Source organism: Jaculus jaculus, chromosome 9, assembly GCF_020740685.1.
Source record: "Jaculus jaculus isolate mJacJac1 chromosome 9, mJacJac1.mat.Y.cur, whole genome shotgun sequence".
Lineage (NCBI taxonomy): Eukaryota > Metazoa > Chordata > Mammalia > Rodentia > Dipodidae > Jaculus > Jaculus jaculus.
In genome coordinates, this window is record NC_059110.1 from 86704455 (window position 1) to 86720381 (window position 15927).

Sequence of the window (15927 nt, forward strand, 5' to 3'; positions counted from 1 at the left end):
TGAGGGGTGACTGAAAGTCTTTGAACAGAGCTGTATCATCATCAGAGTTTTGCTTTTTGGAAGATAAATCTAACAGTGGTGTGAAGAAGCTCTAGAGAGGGGGAACTGGAGATGGGGAGACAAATTAAACAGTTGTAATGTCTCAGTAAGAGGCAGGAGCAGTGGGAATGGAGATGAGGCAGAAATACTATTCTTCATATTGGAGACTTGGCTGCTGATTGGAAGGAGGATAACAGTAGTATCAGAGATAGAGCCAGAAACTTAGATTTGGGAAGGTGTAGTATTGTTGAGTTCAGATTTGGATATGCTGAATTTATGGTGGTAGTAGGCCATCTAGGTAAGTCTGACAAGCAGCTGGAAATGAGTCTAAAACTTTCAGGCTAGAGATGGAAGTTTTGAAGTTCCAGGATAGAGCTAGATTCATGCTGTTGGGCTAGGAAGATGGTTTAGCAGTTGAAGGTGCTTGCTTGCAAAGTCTGCTGGCTCAGGTTTGATTCTATGTAAAGCCAGGTGCACAAAGTGGCATTGGAGTTTGTTGGCAGTACCAAGAGACCTGGAGCACCCTTCCTCATTCTGTCTATCTCTCTCAGCAAAAACAAACATATATATATTTATTTTGTTTGTTTTTTGGGGCAGAGTCTCCGTCTAGCCCAGGCTGACCTGGAATTCACTGTGTAGTCTCAAGGTGGCCTTGAACCCTCAGTGATCCTCCTACCTCTGCCTCTCGAGTGCTGGGATTAAAGGCGTGCACTACCATGCCTGGCTATGCCCAGCTTTTAAAATTTTACATATATATATATGAATTCTCTCATTGAATAAGCATTCTTTTAAAAGAGTTCATGATGGTCATGGTGCCACACACCTTGGGACTGAGGTAGGTGAGTTTGAGGCCACCCTGAGACTACACAGTGAATTCCAGGTCAGCCTGGACTAGCGCAAGACCCTACCTTGAAGAAAAAAACTAATTCATGCTAAAGAGAATAACTCTACAAGATAATTTTATAGGAAATAATAGATTATTAAAACAGCCTTATATGAGAGTTATTTTACAGACAAGAAAACTGAGGCACAAAAAGTATAAAGCAAGCTCCCCAAAGTCACTGTTGAATAAGTGCTGTAGAGGGGGCTGGAGAAATGGCGTAGCAGATAACTGCTTGCCTGTGAAGCCTAAGGACCCCCGTTTCAAGGCTGGATTCCCCAGGACCCACATTAGCCAGATGCACAAGGGGGCGCACGCATTTGGAGTTTGTTTGCAGTGGCTGGAGGCTCTGGCATGCCCATGCCCATTCATTCCCCCCCCCCCCCGCCTCTTTCTGTCTATGTCACTCTCAAATAAATAAAAATGAACAAGAACAACAAAAAAAGTGCTGTTGAGGTAGGGTCTTGAACACAGGTAAACTAGTCTAATTCTGGGCATTGCCCTTAACTATAATACTGTAACCCAACATCAACAACAAAATAGCTAAATTTTAAAATGGGCAATTTGGGCTGGAGAGATAGATGGCTTAGTGGTTAAGGCACTTGCCTGCAAAACCAAAGGACCCAGGTTCAATTCCCCAGGATCCACATAAGCCAGATGTACACGGTGGTGCATGCGTCTGGAGTGTGTTTGTAGTGGCTAGAGGCCCTTGTGTGCTCATTCATTCTTTTTGTCTCTGTCTCTTTTTATATATCTCAAATAAATAAATACTTAAAAAAAAAACATGAGAAAAGAAACAACAAAGGGCTTCAAAATAATTGTATGTAAGAAATAATAGTGCAACTTAAGTTGATGTTTGAGTTTTTATTGGAAATCTACTTTTTTATTTTTTTAACTTTTAAAATATTTTTTATTTATTTACTAGAATTGATGCACCAGGCCACTGAAAATGAAATGCCTGACACACGTACCACTTTGTACACCTGGTTTATGTGGGTCCTGGGGAATCGAACCTGGTCCTTTGTCTTTGCAGGCAAGGACCTTAACCGCTAAGCCATCTCTCCAGGCCCAATCTGTTACTGTCATTAACAGTGGAGGGGAATGAAATAATAGCTCATCCTCAGGGATCAAGGGTGGAGTGGGATGGGCTGTATTTGTGTTGTAGGCTTGGAAGAGCTGTATCCTATGTATCCCTTATCTATGTAGAACAATTGAGGGGAGGTCAGCATGGCCCTGACTGTGCTCTCTTGCCCTTGACACTGAGACTTTGCACACTGCTGTTTCTTTGCCAGGTGCTTCCATGTTGCAGAAGCTGATTGAAGAAACAGATAGGTTTGTGGTATTTACAGAAGAGGAGTCAGGTATGAGTGACCAGTTGTGTGGTATTGCTGCCTGCCAGACGGATGACATATATAACCGAAACTGCCTTATTGAGCTGGTCAACTGCCAGGTACCTGTTCTTTACCACAATGCCTCAGAATTGGGTTAGCTTCTAGTTAGATTGTTCACACATTTTTTTTTTTTTTTCCTGAGGTGTAAGGTCTTGCTGTAGCCCAGGTTGACCTGGAATTTACTATGTAGTTTCAGGGTAGCCTCGAGCTCACAGCAGTCCTTCTGCCTCTGCCTGGTAAGTGCTGGTATTAAAGACGTGCACCACTGATTCAGTTCCCTCTACCCTTGTTTGTTTTGAGGCAGGGTTTTACTCTGACCTGCAAAGCATTCTGTGTATCCCAGGCTGGCTTTGAACTCCATGATGTCCTCCTACTTCAGCATCCCTAGTGCTGAGAATAAAGGCTTGAACTGTCGCTCTAGCTTTTTCTTTTTTTTTTTTTTTTTGAGATAAGATCCCACTATGTCCTGCAAGCTAACACTCAGAATTGGGATCATCTTGTCTCAAGTCTCATCAGTGCTAGGACCACACTTGTGTATAACTAACCCTGGTACTCCACCACCTCTAAATAAGAATGCTCCAAAAAAACTTTCCCTTCTCTCAAGTATCATAAATAATCACTTAGCTGGGCGTGGTGGTGCACGCCTTTAGTACTGGCACTGGGGAGGCAGAGGTAGGAGGATCACCTGAGTTCAAGGCCACCCTGAGACTGCATAGTGAATTCCAGGTCAGCCTGGGCCAGAGTGAGACCCTACCTCAAAAAAAAAAAAAAAAAAAATCACTTAAATAGCTAAAAGCCAGTGAAATTCAGCCAGTAAGACTAGATGAAGTGAGTGGTTGATACAGTGATCTCAATAGCCTTCTTCCTTTGTGTCTTAACTTTGCATCTATCTCTGACATAGATGGTTCTACGTGGAGCAGAGACAGAAGGCTGTGTCATTGTGTCAGCTGCCAAAGCACAGCTCCTCCAGTGCCAACACCACCCAGCTTGGTATGGTGATACATTGAAACAAAAGACATCTTGGACTTGCCTACTGGATGGCATGCAGTACTTTGCCACCACTGAAAGCAGCCCTACCGAACAGGATGGGCGACAGCTGTGGCTAGAGGTTAGTCAGCGTGGCGGGGAAAGCTTTTCCATGTATGGGTCTCTCTGTTTTCCATAGTTAGCCCTTTCCACTAAAATTACTGGAAGATTTTTCACAGCACCTACCTTCTGCTTAGCAGAACAATGAGGCTTCTGACACCTTGAGTGTGGGTAGATAACACAGTGCCTTTTATCTTATGCTATTATTTTATTTTTTGTTTATTTTTATTTATTTATTTGAGAGTGACGGGGGGGGGGGAGGGAGGGAGGAAGGGAGGGAGGGGGCGCTCCAGGGCCTCCAGCCATTGCAAACCAATTCCAGACCATGTGCCCCCTTGTGCATCTGGCTAATGTGGGTCCTGGGGAATCAAGCCCCGAACCAGGGTCCTTAGGCTTCACAGGCAAGTGCTTAACTGCTAAGCCATCTCTCCAGCCCAATCTTAGGCTATTCTTTTTTCCACCTCAAGACTATATAGTGAATTCTAGATCAGTCTGAACTAGAGGGAGACCCTACTTTGAAAAAGCAAAACAAAACAAAATTAAATTAAAGATTTTTCTGGGCTGGAGAGATGGCTTAGCAGTTAAAGTGCTTGCCTGCAAAGCCAAAGGACCCAGGTTTGATTTCCCAGGGCCCATATAAAACCTGATGTACACAGTGGTGCATGCATCAGGGGTTCATTTGCAGTGGCTAGAGGCCCTGATGTGAAGAAAAAAAAAGAAAAGAAAACTTTATATGGTATGTCTTTTTAAAAATTTATTATTATTGACAGTTTTCATAATTATAGACAGTAAACCATTGTAATTGTCCCCTTCCACTTTCCCATCACAACTCCACTCTCTATCATATTCCCTCTCCCTCTCAATCAGTCTCTTATTTTGATGTCATCATCTTTTCCTTCTATTATGATGGTCGTGTCAGGCACTGTGAGGTCATGTATATCCAGGCCTTTTTGTGTCTGGAAGACTGCATTGTAATGAGCCCTACTGTTCCTTTGGCTCTTACATTCTTTCCACCACCTCTTCTGCAATGGACCCTGAGCCTTGGAGGGTGTGATAAAGATGTTTCAGTGCTGAGCACTCCTCTTGTTACTTCTTCTCAGCACCATGGTACCTTTTGAGTCATCTCAAGGTCACCACCATCTGAAAAGAGAAGTTTCTATAATCGAAAGTGGAGAGTAGCATATTTAGGTATGAACATTAAGAGAAGTGCTTTCCAGGCAGTTTGGTGAGTGTAATATATACATTTAGCCAGACACTAGCAGACGTTATACCCCTAGGGCTCATGACTTCCTCTGCCATAGGTTTTCAGTATTAGACATATATTCCTTCCTGTGGAGTGGGCCTCCAATCCAATTAGAGAGCAGTTGGTTCCCCTCATAACAGACATGTCACTATTGCACCCATTGGCTCATTTGGCCTTGCTGACCAAATTTAAGGCTTGTAGTGTCCACTGTTTATATCCACTGGTGACTTTTCTCTCTCCCATAGAGTTACATGCAGCATAGTTTTTCCAGCTTTCTGTCAGTTGGTTTACGTGGAAGAGGTTTTTAGCTCAGCACCAGCAAGATTTCTCAATGAGTCTTTAGCAGTCTTTACTATCTATTCCTGGTGGGAAACCAAGAGCCTTAGCGATGGCCTGTAATGTTTTGGAATCTTCAGGGACCTACAAATGTTTGGACTTGTATGTGTGTTGGAGTAAAAATCTGTAGCAGAGGCCAGTAAGCTAGAAAGAGCTATAAGAGAGGGAGGAGAAGGGAGGACTTAAAAGGGCTGGTATTGTATATATGTAAGTAGATGAATAGATTACTGGGGTTGGAAAGGCCTAAGTGAGGTCAGGGGAAGAGAATGAGTAAAGGAAGGGTAGGAGGAGGGTTCATCATAGTCTTAAGATGTTATGAATAAGTCATATGGAAACCTACTTTTTTGGACAATGGTACACCAAGAAGCCATAGATTGTTAATAGAAAATTTTCAGTGCCAGAGATGGGATACCTTCCAGTGAGTTGTTGGCCAGGGAGGTCCTTGATGCCCCAAAACATTTTCAAAATATTGTTTAACATTTATTGTCTTTTTTTTTTTTTTTTTTTTTCAAGGCAGGGTTTCACTGTAGCCCAGGCTGACATGGAATTCACTCTGTAGTCTCAGGGTGGCTTTGAACTCATGGCAATCCTCCTACCTCTGCTTCCTGAGTGCTGGGATTAAAGGTGTATGCTACCATACTGGCAGTTTTTTTGATGATAGCCATTCTGACAGAAGTGAGATGGAATCTCAAAGTACTTTTAATTTGCATTTTCCTAATGGCTAAGGATGTACAACTTTTTTTTAATGTTTATATGCTATCTGTATTTCTTCTTTTGAGAACTCTATTTTGTTCCATAGCCTGTTTTTTAAATTGGTTTGATTTCTTCTTTCTTAGTTTTCTGAGTTCTTTGTATATCCTAGATATTAATTCTCTTGTCAGCTACATAGCTGACAAAGAGTTTCTCCCATTCTGTAGGTTGCCTTTTTGCTCTATTCCCAGTGTCCTTTGCTGTACAAATGCTTTGTAATTTTATGAGGTTCCAGCGTTTGATTAGTGGTTTTATTTCCTGAGCAACTGGGGTTATATTCAGAAAGGCGTTGCCTATGCCAGTATGTTAGGGTTTCCCCTACTTTTTCCTCTAGCAGTTTTAGAATTTCAGGTCTGATACTAAGATTTTTGATCCATTTGTACTTAATTCTTGTGAATGGTGAGAGATAAGGATCTATTTTCATCATTTTACATATAGATGATCAGTTCTCCCAACACCATTTGTTGAAGAGGCTCTCTTTTCTCCAATGAGTATTTTTGGCATTTTTGTCAAAAATCAGGTGGCTGTACCTGCCCAGACTTACATCTGAGTCCTCTATTCTGTTCCATTGATATATGTGTCCTTTTTGTAATAGTACCACACTGTTTTTATTACTATGGCTCTGTAGTATAGGTTAAAATCAGTTATAGTGATTTTTCAGTGTCTAGAGTCCTAGCATGGCCATTCGTTTTTCTCTCTCTGCTTACAAATACAGTTTGTTTTTTTTTTTTTTTTTTTTAAGGTAGGGTCTCACTCTAGCTCAGGCTGACCTGTAATTCACTATGTAGTCTCAGGGTGGCCTCAAACTCACAGTGATCTTCCTACCTCTGCCTCCCAAGTGCTGGGACTAAAGGCGTGCACTACCATGCCTGGCTTATATGTATTAAGCTATATAGTAAAAAAAAAAGGGGGGGGGATCATGTATACATGTTCCTATCAGCAAGTCACAGTGCCTCTGATACTGGGTCTGTGGAAATTCCAAGAAAGTCCTTGAACCCCAAACCCTAAGTTTGTATTCAATGAAAGAATTGGTCAAACCAAACTGAGAAAGATAATTATATTTATTGATGGAACTACAGAAACAAGGCAAGGAAAATGAATGTACCCACATGGACTGTGACCCTAGAAGAAACATGAAAAGACATTTAGAGAGGGGCTGGAGAGATGGCTTACCAGTTAAGGTGCTTGCCTGCGAAGCTTAAGAACCTGGGTTTGTTGTCTCAGAACCCACATAGACCAGATGCAGAATATGACATATACGCACATGGTAAACACATGTGCATAAGGTGGCGCATGCCTCTAGAGTTTGATTTCAGTGGCTGAGGTCCTAGCGCACCAATTCTCTCTCACTCGTGTGCGCATTCTCTTTCTTACACACAAACACACAGAGAGGGTGTGGGTAAAGGGAGAGATTTATAGAGAAGGTGCAGAAAGTTCCTGCTTTATGGAAGGCAGGAAAAGGCAAAGGGGCCAGGGGCATTCTCTCCTCCTCTTGGCCCAATTGGAGACAGAACCCAGAGGTTTAGGAGTGATGGACAGGTCTCCCAAACCTTTTTTTTTTTTTAAGGTAAGGTCTCACTGTAGTCCAGGCTGACCTGGAATTCACTATGTAGTCTCAGGGTGGCCTCAAACTCATGGGGATCCTCCTACCTCTGCCTCCCAAGTGCTGGGATTAAAGGAGTGTGACACCATGCCTGGCTTTTTTAAAAACATTTTTATTTTATTTATTTCACACACACACACGCGCACACACACACACCACACACACACACACACACAGAGAGAGAGAGAGAGAGAGAGAGAGAGAGAGAGAGAGAGAGATAGAAAATGAATGAATATGAGTGTGCTAGGGCCTTCTGCTGCTGCAAATGAACTCCATACACTTGCACCACCTGTGCATCTGGCTTTGCGTGGGTACTAGGGAATCAAACCCTTGTCCTTATGCTTTGCAGGCAAGCACCTTAACCACTACAGCATCTCTCCAGCCTCTAAGATAACATTTTTGTTGCTAGGATTGTGAGCAGTTGGCTCAGACTGGGGAAAGAGCTTATTGTATTGTAAGGTTGTATAGAAACACTAGTTTCTAAGATATATCGTTAGACTTACAGCAGATCTAATGGTTATAAAATGGTAAATCTAGCTATTATTGGGCATTATCATATCATACTTAATAGGTGTTAATGTCCACATTGTGCACAGTGTGGTATACTTCCAAGTGAGTTTACAGGATTTAGCTAAGCCATAGAACCAAAATGAAAACAGCAATTAATGAAAAGAAAAACAACCAAAGTGATAATTTCATTTGCCATTCTATTCAGTAAGAATGAAGCTGATCCTGCTGGGCATGGTGGTGCATGTCTTTAATCCCAGCACTTGGGAGGCAGAGTTAGGAGGATTGTCATGAGTTCAAAGCTACCCTGAGACTACATAGTGAATTCTAGGTCAGCCTGGGCTAGAGCGAAACCCTACCTTGCAAAACCAACCCCCCCCCCAAAAAAAAATGAAGCTGATCCTTTATCTCTCTTCTCTGGCTACTGCTGTTTACACAAAGAACCTTAGTGTAATGACATTAAGAGATAATGAACATTTAGATCACATGTCAAGTAAGGGCTAGGTTGTTGGTAACATGAGAAGCCTAGAGTCTTACAAGTAGTACCTTTTACCAGTAGCTTTAGGAGAAAGGCACAGAGGGTGTTAATTGCCTGGGCTAGGAGTTTGGCTTAGTGGTAAAATACATAAGTTTTGATCCCCACCATTGCTATCAAAAGGGCAAAGGGGTAGAGGTGGGCACAATGCACTGCCTGGCATTTTCTGGGTCTCTGCTTCTTTTAGGCATGAAGTAATTTTTATATAGCTAAGTCCATTTTTTCAGGTTATATTTTAGAGTGGAGTTTCTTTGGAGTAAGTTGGAAAGACTGATTTTTTTTTTTTGTTTGTTTTGTGGTAGGGTCTCACTCTAGCTCAGGCTGACCTGGAATTCACTATGTAGTCTCAGGGTGGTCTCAAACTCAACAGTGATCCTCCTACCTCTGCCTCCCAAGTGCTGGGATTAAAGGTGTGCTCCACCACACACAGCTTTGAAAGATTGATTTTTGTCTTTCCTATGTGACTTTTTTTTTTGGAAGATTTGACAGATCTGCTATCCTGAAGCCTTGATCTTACTGCTATGGTTTGCCCATGTTACTCATTCTTCTCTTCACTCTGACTTCACTTGGCATATAGTCTCTTTCCCCCAATGTGACAATGTCAGAGTATATGAGTGTGTGTGTGGTCCCACTGAGTTTAATTAGGGTTACATATGTGCTTAGTGGTTAAAGCTTGTTTGCAAAGCCTACCAGCCAAGGTTCAATTCCCTAGAGTCCACATAAAGCCAGATGCAAGGAATGGCACAAGCATCTGGCACTTGTTTGCAGAGCCAGGAGACCCTGGCGTGCCCATGAACACATACGTGCATGGACATGCAAGTAAAAATATTTAAAAAAAATAAGGTGGAGAGTAGTTGTGGAAGACACCTGATGTTAGCCTCTGGCCTGCACAGGCTCACACGTTTGTACCCACACTTACATCATACATGTGCCAAAAAAGGGTGTGGGTGGCACACATTGTAATGCCAGCACTTGGGAGGGTAGAGACAGGAGGAGCAGAATTCAAGGTCATTCTTGGCTGCATAGCAAACTTGAGGCCAGCCTTTGCAACTATATTTTGTTTTAAATTATTTATTTATTTATTTATTTGTGTGTGTGTGCCTGGATGTTTTCCCACTGCCAATGAATTCTAAACATAGGCACCACTTTGCATCCAGCCTTATGTGGGTGCTTAGAGAATTGAACCCTGGCCAGCAAGCTTTGCAAGCAAGTGCCCTTAACTACTAAGCTATCTCTTCAGTCCCCTGTATTTTGTTTTCTTGTGGGACTGAGGATCGAATCTAGAGCCTTGTGTGTGCTACATAAGCACTATATCATTAAGCTGTAATCTCAACCCATGCAACTTTTTGTTGTTGTTGTTGGGTTTTCAAGGTAGGGTCTCACTCTACCGCAGGCTGACCTGGAATTAACTATATAGTCTCAAGTTGGCTTTGAACTCATGGTGATCCTCCTACTTCTGCCTCCTGAGTGCTGGGATTAAAGGTGTATGCTGCCACACCTGGCAATATTTTTTTTGTTGTTGTTTTCTGCTTTTCTGTTTTTCAGGGTAGGGTCTTGCTCTAGCCCAGGCTGACCTGGAATTAGTCTCAGGCTGGCCTTGAACTCAAAACAATCCTCTTTCTTCAGTCTCCTAAGTGCTGGTATTAAAGGCATGTGCCACAATGCCCAGTTCCATTATTTGGTTTTCATCCTAGTCATTGATCTTTCTGCCCTTACACTTGTGGGCCTGACAAGTATGCATGTTTTGGGGCAAGAGGGAGAACCATATATGTCATCTACTCTGGGAGAAACTTTATTTAAGGCATTGGAGTCTAGGTAGTATAAATGTAGTTGTGTGTCCCTTAATGGTGATGCCTTCTGAGAAATGTGTTGGTCATGCCTACGATGCTGTGGCTCTTACATTCTTTTCAGCACTACCTCAGTTTTTTGAGATGGGGTCTCACTCTGAAGCTTGGGCTGTCCTTGAACTCCTTAGTCATTATCTTGACTTGGCTCCCTGAGTGCTGAGATTCAGGCATGAGCCCCTTCTATGTATAGCTGGTGATCAAATCTTATGGGACCACCATTGTTTATGCAGTCTGTCATTGACTGAAGCATCATTATGTACTTGAAACATGGAGACTTACACCAGAGTTAGCTAGAAGTCGTCATGGTTTTCCAGGAGCTAAAGGTACCTGCATCTCTATTTTCAGGTGAAGAACATTGAGGAACACCGGGAGCGTAATCTGGATTCTGTGCAGGAGCTGATGGAGAGTGGACAGGCAGTGGGAGGCATGGTTACCACAACCACAGGTCACTTCTTTTCCTCTTCTCCATGCTTTGATTAGGAGTAAATGTGCATTATTTACTTATCCCAAAGGACCTTATTTTCTTATGTAATCTCTGCATTCTATATGCTTCCCCCCTCCCTCATAGGCTCTCACTCTAACCCATGCTTACCTGTAATTCATTGTGTAGTCTCAGAGTAGCCTCAAACTCAGGGCAATTCTCCTACCTCTGCCTCCTGAGTGCTGGGATTAAAGGCGTGTTCCACCATGCCTGGGTATGTCTTTTATTTATTGAGACAGAATCTTATTCTGTGTAGACTAAGGTGGTCTGGAATTCACTGTGTAGCCCAAGCTGGCCTCAAACTCATGACCTTCACTTCCTGAGTGAGGGATTATTTGCATGAATTGCCATGCTCAGCCTTTTTACCTTGTTTAAAAAAAATTTTTTTTTTAATATTTATTTGAGAGAGAAAGAGGCAGATAGAAAGATGGGCAAGCCAGTGCCTCTAGCTGCTGCAAGTGAACTTTAGATGTATGTGCCAGTTTGTGCATCTGGCTTACATAGGTACTGGGGAATTGAACCAGAATCCTAGGCTTTGCAGGTAAACACCTTAACTGCTAAGCTATCTTTCCAGCCCCCCCCCCTTCTTTTTAAGTAATGGAGATCAAACCCAGGGCTTCACACATGCTAGGCATTTGCTCTGAGCTGGACACCCAGTCCAATTTATCTATTACTATAGGTTGAAGTAGAATCATTTTGTAGGTTGAAAGCATTGCTTATGGAGTCCCCTAGATATTACACGTGAATTACACAAGGAGGTTCTCACCATACCTTTATCTCTTCCCAGATTGGAACCAGCCAGCTGAAGCCCAGCAAGCACAGCAAGTCCAGAGGATCATTTCACGTTGTAATTGTCGAATGTACTATATTAGTTACAGCCATGACATTGATCCTGAGCTGGCAGCTCAGATTAAGCCACCTGAGATTCATGAGAACCAGGAGAAGGAAGATCTCCTAAAGAAGCAGGAAGGTATTGGGGGCTTCAGAGAACTAGGAGGTGTATGAAAGTAGTTGATTTCAAAATCTTAGTGCTTTTGGAACAGTAGTTATTAAAATTCCTACTGTGCACCGGTACTGACATTTCACTTTGCGTTTTGTAAGTTCAGGTATGTGAACAAACTATATCTTGGATGAACTCAGACTAATGGATATTGTGATTGTGAAATAAGCAAACATGTTTCTATCCTTGAGTATCTCTTACTCTCCTTCTGTGGGATTGACTACAGGAGTGGTTCCAAAAGTGGGTTAGGAGATGCAATAAATATTTGGGAGGAAACTTGAGCCTCTTATTTAGCTGCTAACAATTGTCTTAGGGGCTGTGGATACCTTCACTCTCATCCACCATGAGTTAGAAATTTCCACCAACCCGGCTCAATATGCTATGATCCTGGACATTGTCAACAACTTGCTGCTCCATGTAGAACCCAAGCGAAAGGTGAGCATGAGCCCTTGTAGAATGCTAGTTAGACTCATGTGAATCCTCGACCGTGTGGTGTTTTCTTTTTGTGTGTGTGTGTTTATGTATGTATGTGTGTGCACGCACATGCACAGACATGGCAGGGTCTCTTGGCTGTGCTGATGAATGCCAGATGGTGAGTGTGCCACTTTGTATCTGGCTTTCTGTGGGTGCTAGAGAATCAAACCCCAGGCCATCAGGCTTTGTAAGTAAGTATCTTTAACCACTGTGCCATTCCCCAGTCACTGATCTTGTTTAATTTGGATTCTAATAAGTAATGCTTCACCCTAAAAAAGGTCTTGTGTTTGGTATAACCTCTATTAATCAGTCTCAGCTATTGAAAGTTCTGCATAGCTAAAGTCTAAATGTCCCTGAGACTGTAGAGCTTGTGTGCTTGACTTTTCTCTCTCTAGTTCTCCACGCAGTCACCTAAATATCTCTAAAAATAGCAGCTGCACCCCGTTTCTGCCTTCATCTTTACCATGTTCACCTGGCCTATGAAACCCACAATTCAAACCTTTGGCATTGACCTATCCCACTCTTATTATTAACCATGACAGCTAAAGGTCAGTTTTCCAGAAGCAATCCCCATTTCTTCTTCCTTTGTTTATTTTACTTTACTATGTGATTTATGGGGCTGGGATAACCAATGGTAGGCATTTGCTTAGCATATGTGAAGCCTTGATCTTTATCCCAGCACTACACAAAACAAAGCAAAGCAAAGCAAAGCATACACATTTCCCTTCCTGTTCTTTTAGGAGCACAGTGAAAAGAAGCAGCGGGTCAGGTTCCAGCTTGAGATCTCTAGCAATCCTGAGGAGCAGCGCAGCAGCATCTTGCATTTGCAGGAAGCTGTGCGGCAGCACGTGGCACAAATACGACACCTAGAGAAGCAGATGTATTCTATCATGAAGGTAGGCAGCCCCAGGTAGTCTCAAGGACAGGGGTCTTCTAGGGCAGGGGTGAGCTCTCAATTTCTTCTCTCCGTATTCCCTAGTCTTTGCAAGATGACAGCAAGAATGAAAACTTGCTTGACCTGAACCAAAAACTTCAGTTGCAGCTGAACCAGGAGAAGGCCAACCTACAGCTGGAAAGTGAAGAGCTGAACATCCTCATCAGGTGCCTGAGCAGTCTTGCCCTGTTGTTTGCTACCACCACACTTACAGCTGCTTTCTCCTTGTCCATGTTCTCAGTGCTTAATGTACATAATCAAGGACTGTTGGAGTAGTAGATTCAGGTACATCTGTCTGAATAAGCATTGTTGGACTTGGCCAAAGAAGTCAATAACAGGAGAACCCCACCTTAGGATTCTTAGTGGAGTACATTCTGGGAAAGGGTATGCTGCAAGAAAAATGGGTAGTTTGGGGCTGGAGGGATGGCTTAATGGTTTAGGTGCTTGCCCGCCAACCCAAAGGACCCAGGTTCAATTCCCCAGGACCCACGTAAGCCAGATGCACAAGGTGGCACTTCTGTCTGGAGTTAGTTTACAGTGGCTGGAGGCACTTGTGTGCCCATTCTCTCACAAATATATATGTAAAAAGGGTAGTTGAGAGAGATTACTTGTGGCTTTGATACCATTCATCAGAACTGAAAATGTCTTGAAACTGACCAGTAAAGAACATAGTTACAGCCAGGTGTGGTGGTGCAAACCTTTAATCCCAGCACTCAAGGAGGCAGAGCTAGGAGGATCAACCTGAGTTCAAGGCCATCCTGAGACTACATAGTGAATTCCACGCCAGCCTGGGCTAGAGTGAGAGACTACTGTGAAAAACCAAAATAAAATTTAAAAAAAACCCACAATTACAGATATAATTAAGGAATTAGTGGGAGGACAGTACTTCTTAAAAAATTTATTTTAAGCCAGGTGTAGTGGTACATGCCTTTAATCCAGCCCTTGGGAGGCAGAGGTAGGATTGTCTTGAGTTTGAGGCCACCCTGAGACTACATAGTGAATTCCAGGTTAACCTGGGCTGGAGTGAAACTCCACCTCAAAAAAAAGAGCCGGCGCACGCCTTTAATCCCAGCACTTGGGAGGCAGAGGTAGGAGGATTGCCATGAGTTTGAGGCCACCCTGAGACTCCATAGTGAATTCCAGGTCAGCCTGGACCAGAGCGAGACCCTACCTCAAAGAAAATTTTTTTTTCCTTTTTTTAGTTGTCTATTGTTTTTTCAGGGTTCTCATGTAGTACAGACTAAGATGAAACTCACTGTGTAGCTCTGGGGAGCCTTGAACTCCTGTTACTTCTGCCTACACCCTCCCAAGTAGTAGGATTACAGGCAGGTGGCAATATGCCCAGCTTTTGTGCTCTACCAACTGAGCTACAGTCCAAGTATGGAAGTACTTACTTTATCAGGAGGCTATAGAGCTACAAGATAGGATTTGTCACCTTGGGGTGACCAAAAAGACGCAGTTGAAAATACAAATTTGGAGCCAGGCATGGTGGTGCATGTATTTAGTCCCAGCACTTGGGAGCAGAGGTAGGAGGATCACTGTGCGTTCGAGGCCACCCTGAGACTACATAGTGAACTTAGTGAATCTAGGTCAGCCTGAGCAAGACTCTATCTCAAAAAAAAAAAAAAAAAGGAACTAACTAACTCTGAATAGGTTCATTTTTGGGCTTACTACCTATGTCATTTTAGAACATTTCATCCTATATGCTGTTTCTCTTATGGACTTCTTTGATTCTTCTGTCCATATGAAGGTGTTTTAAGGATTTCCAACTACAGCGAGCCAACAAGATGGAGCTGCGAAAACAACAAGAAGATGTCAGTGTGGTGCGCCGCACTGAGTTTTACTTTGCTCAGGCGCGGTGGCGTCTGACAGAGGAAGATGGACAGCTGGGAATTGCTGAACTGGAGCTGCAGAGGTTCCTTTACAGCAAGGTATCTGGGTTGTACAGTCACACAAAAGCAGCCGTGTTGAGGCATTGACCTATGTCAGGAGTTTATAAGCAGAAAAGCTAAATATTGGGCTGGATAGATGGCTAAGTGGTTAAGGCATTTGCCTGCAAAGCCTAAGGGTCAGGTTTGATTCTCCAGGACTCATGTAAACCAGCTGCATAAGGTGGCCCATGCATCTGGAGTTTGTTTGCAGTGGCTAGAGGCCCTGGCACGTCCATTCTCTCTCTGTCTGTCTCTAATAAATAAATAAAATACAAATACATTTTTTTTTTAAATTTTTCGAGGTAGGGTCTCACTCTAGCCCAGGCTGACCTGGAACTCACAATGCAGTCTCAGGGTGGCCTCAAACTCATGGCAATCCTCCTACCTCTGTCTCCCGAGTGCTGGGGTTAATGGCGTGCACCACCACACCCGGCTTCTAAATCTTTTTTTTTTAAACAAAGCTAATTATTAACTTTTTTTTTTTTTTGAGGCAAGCTCTCACTATAGCCTAGGCTGACTTGGAACTCAGTCTGTAGCTTTAGGCTGGCTTTGAAGTCATAGCAGTCTGCCTCCCAAGTACTGGGATTAAAGGCATGCACCACCATATCTGGTTATATATGCTGTTATTAATAACGGTCATGATTGGAAACATGAACTCCCTTAAACACATCTGTTTGTAATAATGAGAGAGATGTAGATGACTTTAATAAAATGTTTCTTTCAGCCGGTTGTGGTGGCACATGTTTTTAATCCCAACACTCAGGAGGAAGAGGCAGGAGGATTGTCATGAGTTCGAGGCCACCCTGAGACTACATAGTGAGTTCCAGGTCAGCCTGAGCTAGAATGAGACCCTACCTCGAAAAACCAAAAACCAAAACAAAAGCTTTAAG

General features: G+C 43.0%; 1 protein-coding gene across 1 annotated transcript in view; it reads left to right on the forward strand.

The window, feature by feature from the left end:
- Positions 1-15927, forward strand: part of Kiaa0100 (KIAA0100 ortholog) — a 44404-nt gene that overhangs the window by 23553 nt on the left and 4924 nt on the right. The window contains exons 25-32 of the mRNA XM_045158111.1: positions 2212-2369; positions 3212-3418; positions 10563-10662; positions 11486-11668; positions 12012-12133; positions 12913-13068; positions 13152-13273; positions 14857-15037. Coding sequence (XP_045014046.1) covers positions 2212-2369; positions 3212-3418; positions 10563-10662; positions 11486-11668; positions 12012-12133; positions 12913-13068; positions 13152-13273; positions 14857-15037 — 1229 coding nt within the window. The remainder of the gene's footprint in view (positions 1-2211; positions 2370-3211; positions 3419-10562; positions 10663-11485; positions 11669-12011; positions 12134-12912; positions 13069-13151; positions 13274-14856; positions 15038-15927) is intronic.